Below are 18,351 nucleotides of genomic sequence, written 5' to 3' on the forward strand. Positions count from 1 at the left end.
CGGCTCTGCCATTTAACTGTGTGACCTTGTTAAACTTCTCTAAGCCTTAATTTTCTTACTAAAAAAAAAGTGATGATAATAATAGTATTGACTAATAGGGTTATGGTGAGAAATAAATGATATAAGCTGCTTTATGCAATTTTTAAAGTTTTGGTGGATAATGCTAAAATTTCCCACTGAATTTTTATATCTTTTTATTCTTGATGATCCTGAGGTTATGAATATGTCAGCTCCTTATAATCTAATATAACATTACTCCAGTAGATTAATTTGCTGTTTCTAGTTGTCCATGAACTTGCAATTCAGACAACTTGTTAAAAAATGTGCCCAATCTATACACACAGTGATTAAGGATTTCCCTTAAAAACTATAGCTGCTATTTATTGACCATCTTCTAGGTGCCAAGAGAAACACATCATATACGATTCCTAAATCTCACAACTCAGCACTATCTCCATTTTGCAGATTAGGAAAGATTTTGAAAGTACCTGTGTGAACTGATATAAATAGGCTGTAACATCTATTATTATTTCTTTGAGAACACTTTTATTACTTTCTAGATCTCAGTGTGATCCAGACACCAGGTTAATAATATTAAGTGCCCAGGCAAGTAACCTCTGATCACCTAATTAGCTAGCTTCTAAATTCTCAAAGGCTTTTCAGTTAATTGATTTTTAAAGGGGGGAGGGGAATGATTCCTTTCTCTATTAAATTTAAATCAGCTGTTAATAAAAGCTATGGTTCCACAGAGAATAAGAATACATTCTCTTTTAACTATGCAAGTATGAATATTTTTAAATTCAAGAAGAGATACATATTTAAACTGAAGTATATTTTTATCTACAGAATATATAAACCAACATGACCCCACTTGGTCTTTGGCTATCACTATTAATTGAAAACTCATGCCACTAAAATATATTTAATATATTGTCTTTTTATCTGAAAATTATATTGTTAAAATCTAATTTTTAAGTACTTTGCTAAGATTTTTTTTAATATTATTTATTTATTTATTTATTTATTTTTATTTTTTGGCTGCATTGGGTCTTCATTGCTGTGTGTGGGCTTTCTCTGGTTGCGGCGAGCGGGGGCTACTCTTTGTTGCAGTGCGCAGGCTTCTCATTTCAGTGGCTTCTCTTGTTGCAGAGTACGGGCTCTGGGCCCATACGCTTCAGTAGTTGTGGAACGTGGGCTCAGTAGTTGTGGCACGCAAGCTCTAGAGTGCAGGCTGAGTAGTTGTGGCACACGGACTTAGTTGCTCCGCGGCATGTGGGATCTTCCCAGACCCAGGGCTCGAACCCATGTCCCCTGCATTGGTAGGCAGATTCTTAACAACTGCGCCACCAGAGAAGCCTCTGCTAAGATTTTTAATAGAATTTTTAAACAGGCATTGTACATATGAGTATATTTCTTATATTTAACACTACAAATAAAACTAGGCTATTGTAGTTCATTTAATATACATGTTTATCTAGTATGTATATACTCCAACCTTTCTAGTTTAGTATCTATATTCACTTAATATATACATTTCCACCCTACCCTATCTTAGACACTTACTTGAAAGATTACACCCTAGACCCATTTCATTCTATCCTCTCTCTGGCAACCATCTATCTATCTTCTATCTTTTTAGCTCACTCACTTTAATATCTCAACTCCAACAATCTTCAGACCTTATCAAGGTCTCCAATTCTTTTCACTCTACTTCATATCCTTATATCCTTTTTCCTCCTTAAAAGCATAAATCCCGGGGCTTCCCTGGTGGCGCAGTGGTTGAGAGTCCGCCTGCCGATGCAGGGGACACGGGTTCATGCCCCGGTCCGGGAAGATCCCACATGCCGCAGAGCAGCTAGGCCTGTGAGCCACGGCCGCTGAGCCTGCGCGTCCGGAGTCTGTGATCCGCCACGGGAGAGGCCACAACAGTGAGAGGCCCGCGTACCGCAAAAAAAAAAAAAAAAAAAAAGCATAAATCCCAAGGCCAAGCATTATGATCACCTCCGTGCACACACTTTTAGCCACTTGCCCCTCTCTCATTTTAAGACTTTTTTATGTTGTTACGTACTGATTTACTTACAGGCAGACCAAGTTTTCAAACGTGTTATATTCTAAAAGCTAAACTGCATTAAGTGTAGGTTACATTCTCTGCGTCATGACTGTAAGTAGCTATAATACAGCAAGAAGAGGAAAAAAAGAACACTTTCTCTTTTTTTTAAAATCCTGGCTTCAGGTTTTATCCAACAGATTTTAATTACCTGCCTAGCCACCGAAGGCAACTGAAATGGCCACGTGTACAGTAAGTCATAGGCCAGTTTACTTTAGGTGAGAGATGAAAAAGGGAAGAAAATGTAGTCAAAAAGCAAAACAGAAAGTTAAAGAAAAAGGGGTGCACATTGTTAAAACAAATGAGAAGACAGGTTGAATATAAAAAAAGAAGAATGCAAAATTGCATAAGGTTCCTGGGAGAGCAAGAGAGGATGGGATCCAAAGTAATGGTAGAGGGATTGGCCCTGCAGAGAAAGATGTGTGATGTGGTGGGTTTTTAAAATATGCCAAAAATTCTTTGAACTCCTTCCATCAAAGGGTGGAATCTAATACACCTTCTTCAAATATGGACTTATCTCAGTGACTCACTTCTAACGAACAGAATGCAGAAGAAGTGACATTGCTTGACTTCTAAGGCTAGGTCATAAAAGGGGATACAGCTTCCACCTGGCTCTTCTCCCTCTCCCTTGGAACTCAACCACCATGTTATAAGAAAGCCCAAGCCACATGTAAAGGCCACCTGTAGATATTCCAGCTGAAAATCCCAGCTAAGGTTCCAACCACCTACAGCCAGCACAACAAGGAGACATGTGAATGAGCAAGTCTTTAAGCGATTCTAGGCCTCAACCTTTGAGCTGAGTTAGTTGTTGTCAAACAGAGCAGAGATGAGATGTCCTTGTAGAACTCTGACTAAAGTGCACTTTCCTAAGCAAAATAAATGTTGTCATTGCTTTAAGACACTAAACGAGAGATGTGATTTAACAATAGATAAATGGAATAAACAACTCATCTACTATAACAGAATAACAAGATAAAGTTAAAATATAGGATATCTGGATGTTTGATATAAGAAGTTGAAGGGGTTCTTGTCTGATACCTTTTATTTTCTTTGCAAAATACGAGGCAAGATCATTGCTTAGAATGAGAGACATAATGGGGATTTCAGAAGTGTAAAGAAGAGAATGAAACAGAAATTGTAATGAATGGGAAACAGAGTTAATCAGAGAAATGTGGTTCAACTGTCAAGTCATGTTGACAGCCCATTTGAGATTGAATTTATAGTGCCCCTTCCATGTGGCTTTCTCCAGCAGTGCTTAGCTCCTGGCTGAAAGCACTAAGAAAGCGGAAGTTAAGTTTATCAACTGGACTTCCGTAAGGAAGGATGTGATAAAAAGAGAAAAGTGCAAAGGATTTCAGGGACCACGTAATCTAAACTGGTTAAGAAAAAATGAAGAAGCGAGAGGTTCTAATGAAGAATGATCATAATGGGAATATTTAAAAAGCAAACAATAAGGAGAGGACATTATAATCAGAGAATGACATGCCTACAATAGTGATTCTTGCGCAGCTAATGAGTATGACAAGGTTGCTGGTGAGACTGGCTATCTGAACTGAAGTGAAGGGGATAAGGATAATGTGGTCAAGGAATTGAGATGCAATGGTAATGGATGAGTCATCATGCAGAAGTTAAAGCCATCAAGGATGAATACAGAGCTTACAGTATAGAGAAACTTTGTGACCCGAAGGTTTTGATGAATGAAAGTAAGTGAGCCAGAGATTGGTAAATGACAGCAACATAGACGAGGAACATGGTGATACAGCTGAATGGTATAGGTCTTGTCTTGGTCTGTTTATAAGCCACCCAGTCTGTTTATCAGACTGGGTGGCTTATAAATAAAAGAAATTTATTTCTCACAGTTCTGAAGGCTGGAAATTCAAGATCTGGTGCCGGCAGATTTGGTGTCTGGTACCAGTCCACTTCCTCATTGACAGCCGTATTCTCACTGTTAACCTCACAGCGGAAGGGGCAAGGGAGCTCTCAGCCTTTTTTATAATCCCATTCATGAGGCTCTGCCCTCATGACATAACCACCTCCCAAAGATCCCACCTTCAAATATCATCAACTTGGGAGTCAGGATTCAACATATGAATCTGGGGGATACACAAACATTCAGGCCTCAAATGAGGAGGGTTTTTTTAAGAGGTTGGGAGCATAACAGTTTTTCTTAATCTAATGTCCTCCTAACTGAAGCCTGAGACCAATCTCTCCCTACCAACTAAAAGTGATATAATTTTAACATACAAATGTTGAATAAACTACTATGTGCTAAGAAGAGAGGGAAAGAGGTACGCACTTATCAAATAAATCAACTACTAGGCCCAAATAGTCAATATATTACAAAGAAAGTACCTGCTAACTGGGGAGGGGGGAGGGTAAACATTTCTAAAAGAAGCTTGAGTTTTTTGATCCATTTAATTATCCATAGTTTTAGCTTCCACTATGAGCTGGGAACTGTGTTTGGGGGATATCTACCTAAACAAGATAGATATTGTCTCTGCCCTTACATATCACAATGTGTAGTAGGAGAAACAGCTGGGAAATCAATGTTAGTATAAGTGCTAGAGTTACAGATGTAAATATCTCCAAAATGGACTCAAAACCAATTTCTATTTCAGTCAGTTACAGTCTATTTCCCAAGATGATCTCAGAAATTCTTATTCCCATATAAACCCCTATGTTGTACTTTCACCCTAGTATCAATCTCAGGCACCTGTGTATCATTGTACATTTTTATCATAAATATCTGAATGTATCTGTCTCCCAGCTTAAGGATAGGAACTAAGTCTTACATTTATTCTCATATTTGCATTTATGGACTAGCACAATGCCTGGTACAAGGTAGGCACTTACTAAGTACTGATTGAGAATAACTAAAGGATTGAATGAATGACAAACAAATGACTATTCTGTCTCTGCGTCATTCTTATCAGTTGAACTATAGCTTATTTAGTAACCTGAAGACTACAGCCTAAAGAGAGATTCATATTCTTCCCCAGTTTAACCTTTCATGGCTTCTATACATCTAGGGAGCTGAGTTAGGACAGGATCCTAGCTGAGCTAGGATTGGAGGAGCTAAATTAGCAGAATTGGCTCTTAGAAAAGAAGCTAAGTAATATCCGTATAAACACTTTCTTTCAATTTTGTGGCTCACATACCACAATGGTCTGCTGATGCTATATGGTCTTCTACTTGAATAAGTGGAAATTGAATACTCATTAAGTAGAACCTTAAAATAATGAGATCTCAAGACAGTATCTTTGATTTTCTGAGTCGAAGTCCAGATGGAGAATACAGATTTTCCAAGGACTCATAGGTTTAGATTCAACAGTTGTTTTACTAGAAAACAAAAATTTCAGAAGGCATTGAAAAGTTAACATTATATGAATAGTAGGCAACAGGGAATACAACCTTAAACCACAGCCATAAAGCCTGGGACTTTATACCTGTAACAGCAAATCAGCTACAGATATGGCATTTACATTGGATTTTATAAGGCAGCCCTAATGTCAAATGTGCTACTGAATTATCCTTCACTGTGAATTGTCAATTAGTTCATTTCTCTCTTTAAAGGAGTCCCCCCCCCTTTTTTTTTTCTAGCCACGCCACACAGTATGTGGGATCTTAGTTCCCTGACCAGGGATCAAACCCGTGCTCCCTGCAGTGGAAGCGCAGAGTCTTAATCACTGGACCACCAGGGAAGTCCCAAGTAGTCCCAAATTTGATTCAGAAAATTCTCCACATAGATATAGAACATTACTGAATCTAACTTATATTATAACCAAAAAGTGAAAAACCAAATTGTTACTACAGGAAATACTCTATAATATACTTCCTACAAAATTCTCATGATTATGCATTTACTTATCTAAAGCTTCCACTAGACTGTGAGCTACATGAAGACAAACTGTATCTCCTACACGCCCCCCCCGGAAATTAAAAAAAATGAATAGATGAATTATAATGGATTGAAATATAAAAATTTAAGCTATACCTCCATCTCTATTTAAGCAAGTTAAGTTATACCTCTATATCTATTTAAGCAACTTTTAAGCTATACCTCCATATCAGGGGAAATAATTTATTTTTTGCATTATGGTAGTAAACCTCAATATTAGCAAGAAAGAGGTCTACTAATCCTGATGAGTCTTTTTGAAGCTGTAAGGGGCTGAAAGGGTTACAAAACCTATAAAAAGAGTAAAAGCGCATCAACACTTTCCAGCAATTTTTAAGTTGATAAAAATACTAGCTGAATTTGTAAGCACAAATGTTTTTACCTTTAAACATAAATAATAAGTTAAATATATTTATTCTCTAAGCCAAGTTTATGAAGGTTTCACTGTACTTCCTTTTATTTGCTCTACAACTAGCTTTTATAAGTTTTGAGGAATAGCCCATGAGTTCTAGTGTTTTAAATTTAGGTGAACAATGCCAGAATTTCTCTGTCTATACTATTTGGTTTATACATTTCAATCGTGTAGCCCTAATCTTTCTAGAATGAAGAGTTCTGGGGGTTTTTTGTTTGTTTGTTTGTTTTAAGTTTATCCTCATACAACAGACCTTCAATTCTCTTACTCCTATTAGCTGCCCTGATCTTAACTTTCTCCAGTTCTGCTATAAACAAAACATCATAACTACACATAATATGTTAAGGATTTTACACTGAGTAGACTGTTTTATGTTTTGTTTCTAATACACTCCCTTGATGACCAACATTTAAGTGGTCCCTTTACCTACAGCAGAACATGAAAATATCTTCAACGATCAATACAGTGATTCCAAAATTTGTTTCTTAGGCCCAAACTCAGAGGCTATCATTCTTTAAGTACAGATCAAAAATTTTCCCTAAATAAATTACCTTGTATTTGCTCACACTGAGGATCATTTGCCATTTCTCTACCCACATAATTCTGTAAGAATCTTCTATAATTTATTTGTCTTGCTACTTTTTAAATATACCTTCTTTCTTTTAATAAATATATGGGAATCACTGAATTATAAAGCTGGAAAAGGTCACAGCCTCTTTATCAAATTCATCCTTCTCAATTTTATAGTACAGCTTGGAGGTATTAAAACACTTGTCTAAAGCAAACTAATGGAAAGAATTAGAAAAGAGAATTCAGATTTTTCTTATTCTAAGTTCATATTCCTACTATTAAGTCACACTTTAACTTTTTAATATCAATTTTAAAGAATGCTAAGGGAAGAATATTGATATTTACTTAGTACAATATGTTGGTACTATATTTTACATGTTTTTTCCACTATTCCACATGACTCTACAAAACTCAACAGCTTATAGGATTCTTACTTTAATTATAAAAGTAACTTATAAAAGTAACAATTTATCTGACTTTAAATTATTTTGTTTCTTTAAAAGTTATGCTGTTCTCATCAGTGCTTTGGCTTTTACTTTTTTCAAAACAAAGAAGCTAAACTTTTAGTGGCTATAGTTCTTAATTTATAGAAGTCATGTCAGATGTCATATATAGTTTTATAGCTTCTAAACAGCTGGCCTTAAAAGGGGAGCAAAATGAGGATGAAATTTGGAAAAGATCCTTTGACCATCCAAGGTCATTCTTTCCCCCACAGCTGGGAGAACTATAGACAATCCACACATAAAACAGCCAATCAGAAATCATTTTTCAGAAATGTCATAGGCACCCTGAGTTCAATATGCGCCCCCAAATCTGTTCCTCCCCTTATATCCATTTCCTAACTCCATTACTGGCATTACAACCCAGCCACCAAGACACAGAAGCTAAAATCTTGGGAGTTATTCCCAATTCCTCCTTTTCCTCATTCCCAACATGCAATCAGTACAGTACAGTCTGCTTATTTTTAGTTTCCAAATTTCTCACATTTCAGATCCTTCCTGTATCCCTACCTCTACCACCTTGATTCAGACCCTCAAAGTCCCTCACTTGAGAGAGGGAGTCTTCTAATTGATCTTCCTGCCTCCAAACACTTCACTTGTTCCATGGTGACATCTTCACATTACCACCAAAGTAATCTCTCTAAAACCCAAATTTTATCATATCTTTCTCTTATTTCACAGTAGCTCCCTAATGTCCATGGGATAAAATTCAAACTCTTTTCATGGTCTCTGTCCATTTCTTCAGTCTCATCTTTCACTGTACAATCTCCCCTCTTCCCTACCACGAACCCCATCCTCTATCACTTAGTCATAATGGACAACTTACTTTCTTCCCTGAATATGTCATGCTGTTTCACCCCTCTGTATCTTTGCTCACTCTGTGTGCTCTCTCTACTCAGAACATAACTTCCTCCTGTGATCCTGCTGTTGAACATTTACGATTTTTAATGTTCAACTCAGGGCTCACCTCCTCTTTGCAGTCCTTTTTGAACTTCACCTCCCTCACCTCTGTGGAAATGACCATACTTTCTATTGGTTCCCCCAGTGAACTTTTACAAAGCATTTGTAACAGTTTTTTGTTTGTTTGTTTTTTGTTTTTCATTAAGTTGTTGACATGTCTGTCTCCCCCTTCCGAAACACAGGTACTCTGGAGCAGATACTGTATCCTATTCAACCTTTATTCCCATAGACAGACTTACATAAAGTCTGTCACATATTAGTAACTCAATATGTAGAATGAATGAATGAACAAATGAATAAAGAAAAGAACAATACAGGGACTCTTGAGGAATATTTTTTAAATTAAGATAAAATACTCAAAATAATATAGTACTGACCAAGGTATATTTACCTCCTATAAGTTCCACATTTTCCTATTTCACATAGGTTTTTTTTCCATTAAAAACCTAAGATTTATTCCCTTGAGGAAATGTGGACACATATGTGTACTAACATTTATTATCACATAGATATATAGATAATTTTATAAATTATACTAATTATTTTATTAATTTAATGGAATATCAAAATGACTTATGGTCAACTCCTTACTATCTGAAAGAATCTTAATAGCTATGCTGGCTTACCTGTATCTTTTCATCTGCTGCTTCTGCCACTCAGCCATGGCTTACTTCTCTAAACTGGCTTTCATGCCTCTAATTATCCTGCTGCTGGCAATGAAAATCAACAATCTGTTTATATCCTAAGTAGAGGACACTGACCAGGAGAATGGGAAAAATCGTTCCTGAGCAGGAGGGTAATTTTACACAGTAGATGATCTGCACTAAATGAATCAGAGAATCATGGAACTGTATGAGATAATATGTATTTATCATCCAAATAGTGTGGCTGTTTATTTTCACTTTTTTTCCTTTACTTTTTAACCTAAGGAAGACTACTCCAAAATTCTTCTGCCAATCTATTAAAATGGAATAAATATCTCTTGCTGATTTTCTTTTAAAAAAATATGATAATTGAAAAGTTTAAAGACATAAGATATGAGATCACTGTGAACCTGTTCCTAATCAACATTTAAATCTATAAAAATTTTCAATAAAAATGTATTCACTGGGATTCAGTATTAAAAACTAATAAATTCTAATTGTAGTAGAGTCCAATAAGGAAATTAACTTTGTACCTAACTTTACAGATTATACACAAATTACTAAGCTATAATAATCTGTTCACTAGGTGTACAAATGCTTATTCAGAGGAAATGCTGAAGAAATAAGTTAATTTCTAGTATGAAAAAAGACAAATACAGCATTTTGTTCATCTGTACAAACTTGTGAGGATCCACAAATTACCAAGATGATGGAAAGATGGGTTGGTGTTTTATTACATGTAAAGACAGCTATGCTCTAAACGTGTGGTGTCCAATACACCAAACACTAACCTGCCACGTGTAGGTTAAAAATTCAGTTTCTCAGTTGCCCAGGTTACATTTCAAGTGCTCAATAGCTGCATGTAGCTAGTGGCTACCACATGAGACAATATAAACATTTCCGTCACAGCAGCAAGTCTGATTGGATAGTGCTATTGTAAACCATGGTAAAATACAAATTTCCAAATACTTTTAAAATGGCAATATAAGTTCAAAAGTAATTTTTCAATTGGCTATTTCACAGAAAGGGAAAGTATACATTTACAAATGAGAAAAAAAGAATTAAACACAAATATTAATGAATGCTTTAAGTATATAAAATTAATTTTCTATGGCTTAATTTGAAATTATACCACATTGAATCTGAAAAGACTTTCAAGGTAATTTAATCCTTCATCCTCAATTTACAGAAATTGAATGTAGAAGACAGTACAAGGAAAAATTAACTCTTTCATTTAAGATATCTACTATATCCAAATGAAGACACTATTGAAAACTACCAAAATTTTCTATAATAACAAACTGATTAAAATGAAGTATAAGCTATTCTGTGTATCTTAGAATCAGATTTTCCATTGGATACAGAGGCTGTTTGCACAGTGGTTAGGATTTCAGGTTCCGGGGTTAACCTACCTAAGTTCAAACGTTACTCCCTGACTTACTAGCTGTGCAACCTAAGACAAGTCATTTAAGCTCTCTGAGCCTCCTTTTTCTCATCTATAAAATGGAGAAATAACTAAACTATATCATACAGTTGGAAAGATTAAGTGAAATTATGCATGCAAAGTACTTAGAGAAACTGGCACATAGTAAGCCTTTAAAAAAATGCTAGTTTTTATGAAACTTGCATTTTGGTTGAAACTACTCTACTGGTGACTTTTTTTAACTTCCATTCACCTTCAAAAGTTCTTAAGACAGAGAGACTCTGGAAAACATTCAAAAATCATTATATGAACACTGGCTTACAGGTGGCTCTACCACTTGCAGTCATGGGAGAATCTGCATCCAAATCTCTACCAACACTTTACCCATAAGTCTCAACACCTTGGCGCTAAGAGTGTAACATAAAGCTCCCAAGCAACATGTGGTGGGGGGTAGAGGAAATCTAATGTTTGTTTGTTTTTTAATGAAATAAACAAACAAAAAACCCCTCCTAGGCTAAAATAGGTGGCATCTGTTTTTATGTTGGGGACTGTGAGTAAAGTAAAAAGTGGGAGATAGGATAAGTAAAACAACTTTGAATGACAAGTTTAAAATTTCTCAGAGAATTGTATGCTCACTTATTTTTCTAAAATTTATACTTCTGCATATTAACTGAAGTTTAAATAACTACAGTCAGATTTTGAGACACATATTTTTTACTAGAGTAATTTTTTTTAAATACACAGAACAGGTATGTAAAAGTAACAGTTGCTCTTTCATTAAGTTTTAAGACATACCAATACAATTTCCTAGTTCACTACAGTAGAATAATAGGTACCCAACTTAATGTGATCTCCAGAAACTGTGGAGTTGAAAATGAAATCTCCCCAGCTTTCAAGTCTTACCCCAGAAAATGTTTTCTTCTAAGTGTATGGGGATAAATTTCAATAGAGTACAACATAAGCACCAGATGGTCAAAGCTAACTAAGACTGTTCTCAAATATTTTTATGCCCAGCTACATTCTTCTGGAATATTTTTAGAACTAAGCTCCAGAGTCACCTGTATGAGGCATGGGCCAAACCTCAAATCCTAACTGGCCTGATATTTTTATATCTTCATTTCAAATCAAACATTTTCCTATTGGTAGTTTTCAGAGTTTTAAGTTCATTTTCCATAATGTTAGCACTTGTCATATTTTACTTTTCAGTTAACTTTTATATGTACATTTTGTCTCTCACACTAGATAGTAAAAGTTCTTGAGCTTTTACTTACAGAGTATCCAAATGAAACTAATACACTTTGTAGATATTTTGAAAATATTCATATTAATTGATTATTTAGTGATACAGTATGGAGTCAGGGCATCAGATTCTATTCCTTACTCTGATATCACGAATAGCATGATCTCAGCTCCAGCTTATTCAGAGGTCAGGCACTTTGGCTTTGAAATGGAATGATTACACAGGCTGATCTCTAGAATCACTTATATTTCTAAAAGTTTATGCTTTTATATATCAGCTGAAGTTTAAATAACTACATTCAAATTTTGAAAGGTATATATTTTCAAAAGTAATTTTTAAAAACTATACAGAACAGTTAGGTATATAATGGTAAAAGTTGTTCTTTCATTAAGTATTAAGATATATTGATAACATTTCTTTGTTCACCACAGTAGAACAGCAGCAACATGCACCTGATAACATTGCTCCAAATGAAATTACAAACTGATCAACATGTGACACTTGCAATGACTCTCCCAATGAGACATAGCTTGCTATTTTCTTTTATCACTTCACAACATTTATTCAAACTACTATAATGACCTTCAGTTTCCATAAATAAACTTATATAAAAAGCTGGCTAACATACTTAAGAACTAGGCTATCACTAACAGTTAAAGCTTAGGAAAGAATTTACTCATAGGAATAATTTCAAGATATTTTGATAAACATCTAAAGTTTCCTTTCTGTTTCCTATAAATATTCCAAGAGTATCCCATAGCTACGAGCTTCAATACTGTCTAGGGGAGAATTAGTTTGGTAACTTAATAATGGAAATATATAAATCACAAAAGAGTCTACTATCATTGTTAAAAATATAAACACTGTACAGGCCAGCACTTGTTAATAAAAATCACTGAAATGATTCCATTACCAAGCACACTCTTTGTAATACAATTAGCACATGTTTTATCTTTAGCTTTAAATTAAAAAGGAAAATGATGAAAGGCACAAGTAATTCTTTACTTTCCGCATTTTTAATACTTTTTGTACAGTTAGTTACTACATTTGTGCAATTAAAGAAAAAAAACACTAAAATTCTACCTCTATATTGGCTTTTTAAAATCTCCATATCACATATTAAAGACATTAAACTTTTCTGGAGCTCCTGAAAATTAACACCAAAACTTTATTGGTGAAACACAAACCACATAATCTGATCTAACTATTCACATTAAACAAAATGAATGACTAGATCTTTCCCAATAGATTCTGCTTTACTGATACCGAAAAAAGCTATTTCCTTCATGCTAAATTATGAAATTAACCTAAAACATAGTAAAAACATAGAAGCATTAAAAGATACTATTTACACAAACTGGAATAAATTCATCAGGCATTCCCTCAAGTGCTGAGATGTTACTCGCGGTCACACAACGAATACTATTTGTTTTCTGTTCATCCTGAATTATCAAATCTGAGTTGAACCTGGCAAAGGCAAAAACCATCCAGATTGACTGACGGATTGACTGATAGATAGATAAATAAATAAATAAAACCATACAGCCATACAGAAATTCATCACTTTTTACTGTTTGGTGTAAAGTGTAGAGTGCCTGCACTTTCAGCTCTCAGAAGAAATCCACCGTATTCTGGAAGCACTTCAATTCAGAGGGACCTTTAAGTTTTACAGACATTGTAGCAAATTCTTGCATGTCTCAAGAAAAGGCAAACCTGCCTTGCTTTTTTTCCCTAATGGGAAAAGTTTTTGTCTACTCTTACTATATTTTCCACTCCTAATCTGAAAAGATGCAGGATCTCTATAACGTAGTTGCCCACTTAGGATTAACCTCACCTGCGGAGGACCAGACCCGCAGCCCCTCACCTGATGATAAGGTTGGGATGGACCCAAGTGATGGAGGGAAAAGAGCCAACTCTTCTCACAACACTACCTGTGGCTCCCAAAGAGGGGGCCCGCGTTTTTTTGGGGGGGGGAGCGAGGGCTGGGATGGTCCAAGAGACTTCTTTATCCGGACCATATTTGGGGAAGTATCTAAGCATGGGAGACCCCCCCACCTCCGCGCGCTCGCTCTAGTGAAAGACGGAATTGCAGGGACCGCTCTCCTCCCTCACCCTCTCCATCCGGCCCTCGGCACTCAGCCCTCGCGCCGGAGCTGGGGGGAGGGGGTGGAAGAGGAAGGCAGCGGGTCCCCCAGGGTCCCCTCGAGTGGCTCCCGGAGGCCGCTGCGAGGCCTGGACCGTGTCAGCGACCTCCGGGCTCCGACCCGGAGGGGCGCTCGGTGCCCCGTTCCGGTCCGCCCGGCGGGCCCCCAGACCCAGCCCTTGACTCACCGCTCTCCACCTCGCTGCCTTTCTTGGCGGTTGCCGCGTTCCCCATGACTGAGACGATGAAAGGAAGGGGTCAGGGAGGGGAAGGGGAGCCGGGGCCGTCCCCGCCGCTCCACAGGCTGAGGCAACTCCTGCTTCTGCACCGGTCAGAGCGGTCAGTGCTCTCGGCGCTGGCGCCCGGAGTGCGGGCGGGAAGACTGGGCCGGTTCTGAGGCCAAGGCTTCAGCAAACTCCTCAGCCCCGGCGGCAGCAACGGTGGCGTCGGCGGCGGCTGCGGCGGGCAGACACTCCCCCTTCCCACGCCCCGCCCCCCCTGCGCGCCCCCCGGCAGCCGCGCGCCGGGGCCCCGACCCTGTCCCTTTTCACCAGCGGGCGCGCGCGCCGGAAGTGACGTGCCGGCCGGGTACAAGGGCGGCGGGCTGAGGGGGGCTGAGCCGAGGGCAGCGGACTCGGGTAACCTCGGCTGGCACCTCAGCGGCCCACCGAGCTGGGACGTGGTGGCCCGGGCTTGCTCTCGGATGCCCATCCTCGAGATCTGGGAGGCGGCGTGGGGACCGTTAGCTTTGAGGAACCCGTCGTCTCTCAGCCTGGCGTCCCCCACGCCCGGGAGGTCGGACGCGAGGGGAGACCCCTGGTTCGCGCCACTGGGCTTTGCGGACTGGTCAGTATCAGCTGCGGGAACAAGTTCGTCCCTAATCCTGATCGTGGTTCCGAGCCTGTCTTTGCCTCACAGATCCAGGTGTTCACCGAGCCCACCACGTTGTCCTCCTGGTTCTTAGGCACCAGTCACAAGACCTTTGATGTTCCCAGTGCAGTTTTCATTCTCTGTGGTTTTGCAGGATCGCTCTCAGGTTTTGTCAAATACCCCAGAGAGAAAGGAAAGTATTACTATTTCTACAGAATGTCTGTTGATGTGAATCATTGTATTTAGCAGCTCTCTGTGTAGATGTCAAAATAAATGCATTCCCAATTGGTAACTGCGTTTTTCTTAATATACATATTGAATTTGTGAATAGTTTTACTTACCAGGTTAATTTTTTGCGGCACTCTAGTATTTTTTGTTGCATGTTTCTTTGAATTTTGCGCCGTGAGCCTTGATTCTAAATTTAGTGTAGAAAGACTGTAACTTCCCGAGGGGCAGAGACTACTAAATTTATTTTGTGTCCCCAAGACACCAGGCACAGTAGGTATTTAATGGATACTTGATGACTTGAAAGTAAGCAGAGGAAATCTCTCAGAATTTTTTTTGAAATAGCTTTCATTACTGACAAAAACAGAATGGTAACTGTAGAAGTTTCTCAGTAAGTTCTTCCTGCTGTTTCTTATTACTATTTCTGTTAAATTAATTCAACAAAGGTTTATATCATGTATACCATGCAGGTAGCAACTCACTTGATCCTCAAGAACCCTATGAGATATGGAGTTTTACTATCATTATTTCACTTATGAACAAACTGAGGCACAGAGAAGTTAAGCAATTTACCCTAGATTACACAGCTATTATCTCTTTGAAGCAGGATTTGAACCTAGGTAGTTGGGCTCTAAAGTCTGACTTTTTGTCCATAATATTATGTAGATGTTATGGTAAATTGCTTTCTCTCCATTTAAAATTACCTTGACTTGAAAAGATGGATGCATAATGAGTTTATTTCTTGGGGAAATTCATTATTGTTTTCTGGGTTTCCATTAAATCCAAGTAATATAAAAATTGTAGAGAAGGAAGGATTTGAACTAGCTGTGAGGTATTGTGTCAGCATGCAACAATGTTCCAACAATGTCACATCCTTCCAATCACATTTAGTTTTGTGTTGTGGATGTGATATTTTGCCCTACATACATAGGAAGTTCAATAAATAGCATTAAGCCATAAACGAAATTAAAAAAAAACTTTTTGATATACTTTATTCTGGATGAAATCTTTCTAGAATCCTGGGAGACTCATACTGCCCTCATTGGGGTAAGTTTTGAAATGTATTTGTTTTTAGAGACCAGCTTTAATAATAAAAGAGTGGTTATATGCATAATTTGTCCCTATCCTTAACATAATTTTGAATTCTAGGTCTCTAACAAGAGGGTAGTCATCTGTTTTGTAAATGATTAATTTGCAGAAGAGACAGTTGACAGGGGTTACAGAGTTAAGATGCATTATAACTACATCCTAAAAAGTTAATAGACAAAAATTTCAGCTTTACAAATTTCTCCCTTTCTCTCTCAATTTAACTTTATCATTCATTGTTTAAGAAATTAATTGTTAAGAAAGAAAAAGATCATCAACAATTGGAAATATCTTGGGTTTTTTTCTGTATACTATTATTTCTGTTTTTTTATATTAACTTACACTGCTGCTCTGATTCAAGGAAGACTATACTTCAAGAGTTTAGTTTCATGAATCGTTTTCAATTAGTAAACATTCACAATCATCTAGTTGTAATTATATACAAGTTGCTTTTTCATTATTAGAGAAGAGTTCTCTTTAGGAATCCATTGTTTATATACCATCTAAAAGACTATGTTTCGGGCTTCCCTGGTGGCACAGTGGTTGAAAGTCCGCCTGCCGATGCAGGGGACACGGGTTCGTGCCCCGGTCCGGGAAGATCCCACATGCCGCAGAGCGGCTGGGCCCGTGAGCCATGGCTGCTGGGCCTGTGCATCCGGAGCCTGTGCTCTGTGACGGGAGAGGCCGCGGCAGTGGGAGGCCCGCGTACCGCAAAAAAAAAATAAAAATAAATAAAAATAAAATAAAAGACTTATGTTTCAAGAATTGTTTATTTACACCTAGAAAGGGCAGAAATTTCATTAACCGTACAGTTATTCTTGAATAACTGGAGCTAGAATGGGGCAACTGCTATCTTTTGCCACTAATGCATTTTCTATAACCTGGACAAGCACAAAGGTAGAACTAAATCTTGTTTCCCTAGGAAAGCAGATGCAGAAAAAAGGAAGTGATAACGGAGAAAAGACTTTGAGTTCCCTTCTGTATAATATTTTATCTAAGAACATACAGCACTATGTAGCAGGGAAAATTGGACCAGTGGTAGTTGCTTTGGAAATAATTATCCTTACATTTTCTAGTACTTTATAAAAACACTTTCACATGACATTTTTTATCTGATCCCACAACAAACCTACATAAGCAAGACAGATTATATTATCCACACTTTACAAATGAGAAAAAAGTTCAAAGAAGTGAAGTAACTAGGCCAAGTTCACTCAAATGGTAAGTGACAGAGCACTAGGTTATATACCATTAATGTGTGAAACAAGTGTAATCTCAGTCTCATTAAGATCAGGTTTTATTATCCACATTTTGCAGATGAGAAAACTGAGCCTTAGGAACAAAGAGTCTTGGCCCTGTATTCTTCCTAGAGTCACCTTTTCAGAAAGGAGTGAGAAAGTGGGGAAAAATTAGTAAATTGTTATTCCTATTTATTTTGTAGTTTTTACTTATACTATCAACTAGATTTCCAAGTCCTTTTAAAAAGTAAGCACCCTCAAAAACAATGTATGTCAAAAACACTTGTTTTTCCTTTACAATCACCAGGACAGGTAAACTGATATTGATAATCGTTGGAAAATATGACCAGGTCATTTTGTTTTTATATTGTATTTTACATCAAGTAAGTGCAAATGAGAATTTATTTAACCATCATAAAATTATGATTATTTTGAATGATAACTAGTAATCCACACAGTCTAATATTTCATTATTATATGGTATTATATGTCCTGAACCTAATGATACCACATTAAGTATCAAAGGGCATAATAGTACTTTCAAAGTGAGGAAGTTATTTTATAGTTAATAAATTACAAATATGATAATTGTTCAAATCATTCTAGTACAGTGCAAAATTTTCCAGTTGAGCATAATCCTAATCCCTTTGTTCATAAACAAATTTATTATCTGAAGTTTGATATTCACCTTTTTGGGTATTCCCTTACAGATGAGGTGACTAAAATAGTTGACTGTGGTTAAGTAACCTGCTCAAAGTCAACAAAAATGAACGTACCAGGTGGAGTTGTAGCTTATCTCTTGGATAGGGACTAGAATACAAACAGGAAATGTTAAGGAAAAAAGAGAAAACCTGGAGGGGAGAACAAAACCAACACCTTTTTTTCCTTTCTTAATATGTAATACACTCAGAAAAGTATATGTTTGGGATATTCTGATTTTACCAGTGTGTTTTGTCAAAACTATGACTAAATTTCTGCTCTTTCAGTTCGGCACTATACATTTTTAGAGAGTAACTCGATCAAAAAATAACACTCAAA

The 18,351-nt window shown here is 37.2% G+C and overlaps 1 protein-coding gene across 1 annotated transcript in view; it reads right to left on the reverse strand.

Annotated features, from left to right (window-relative positions):
- The window catches only part of PRKACB (protein kinase cAMP-activated catalytic subunit beta), a 143,583-nt gene extending 129,211 nt beyond the window's left edge, over positions 1-14,372 (reverse strand). The window contains exon 1 of the mRNA XM_081225601.1: positions 14,083-14,372. Within this exon, the coding sequence (XP_081081727.1) occupies positions 14,083-14,128 (46 nt within the window). The 5' untranslated portion in view covers positions 14,129-14,372. The remainder of the gene's footprint in view (positions 1-14,082) is intronic.
- Between the last annotated feature and the right edge of the window lie 3,979 nt (positions 14,373-18,351).

This window comes from Mesoplodon bidens, assembly GCF_964165515.1.
Source record: "Mesoplodon bidens genome assembly, chromosome: 2".
Lineage (NCBI taxonomy): Eukaryota > Metazoa > Chordata > Mammalia > Artiodactyla > Ziphiidae > Mesoplodon > Mesoplodon bidens.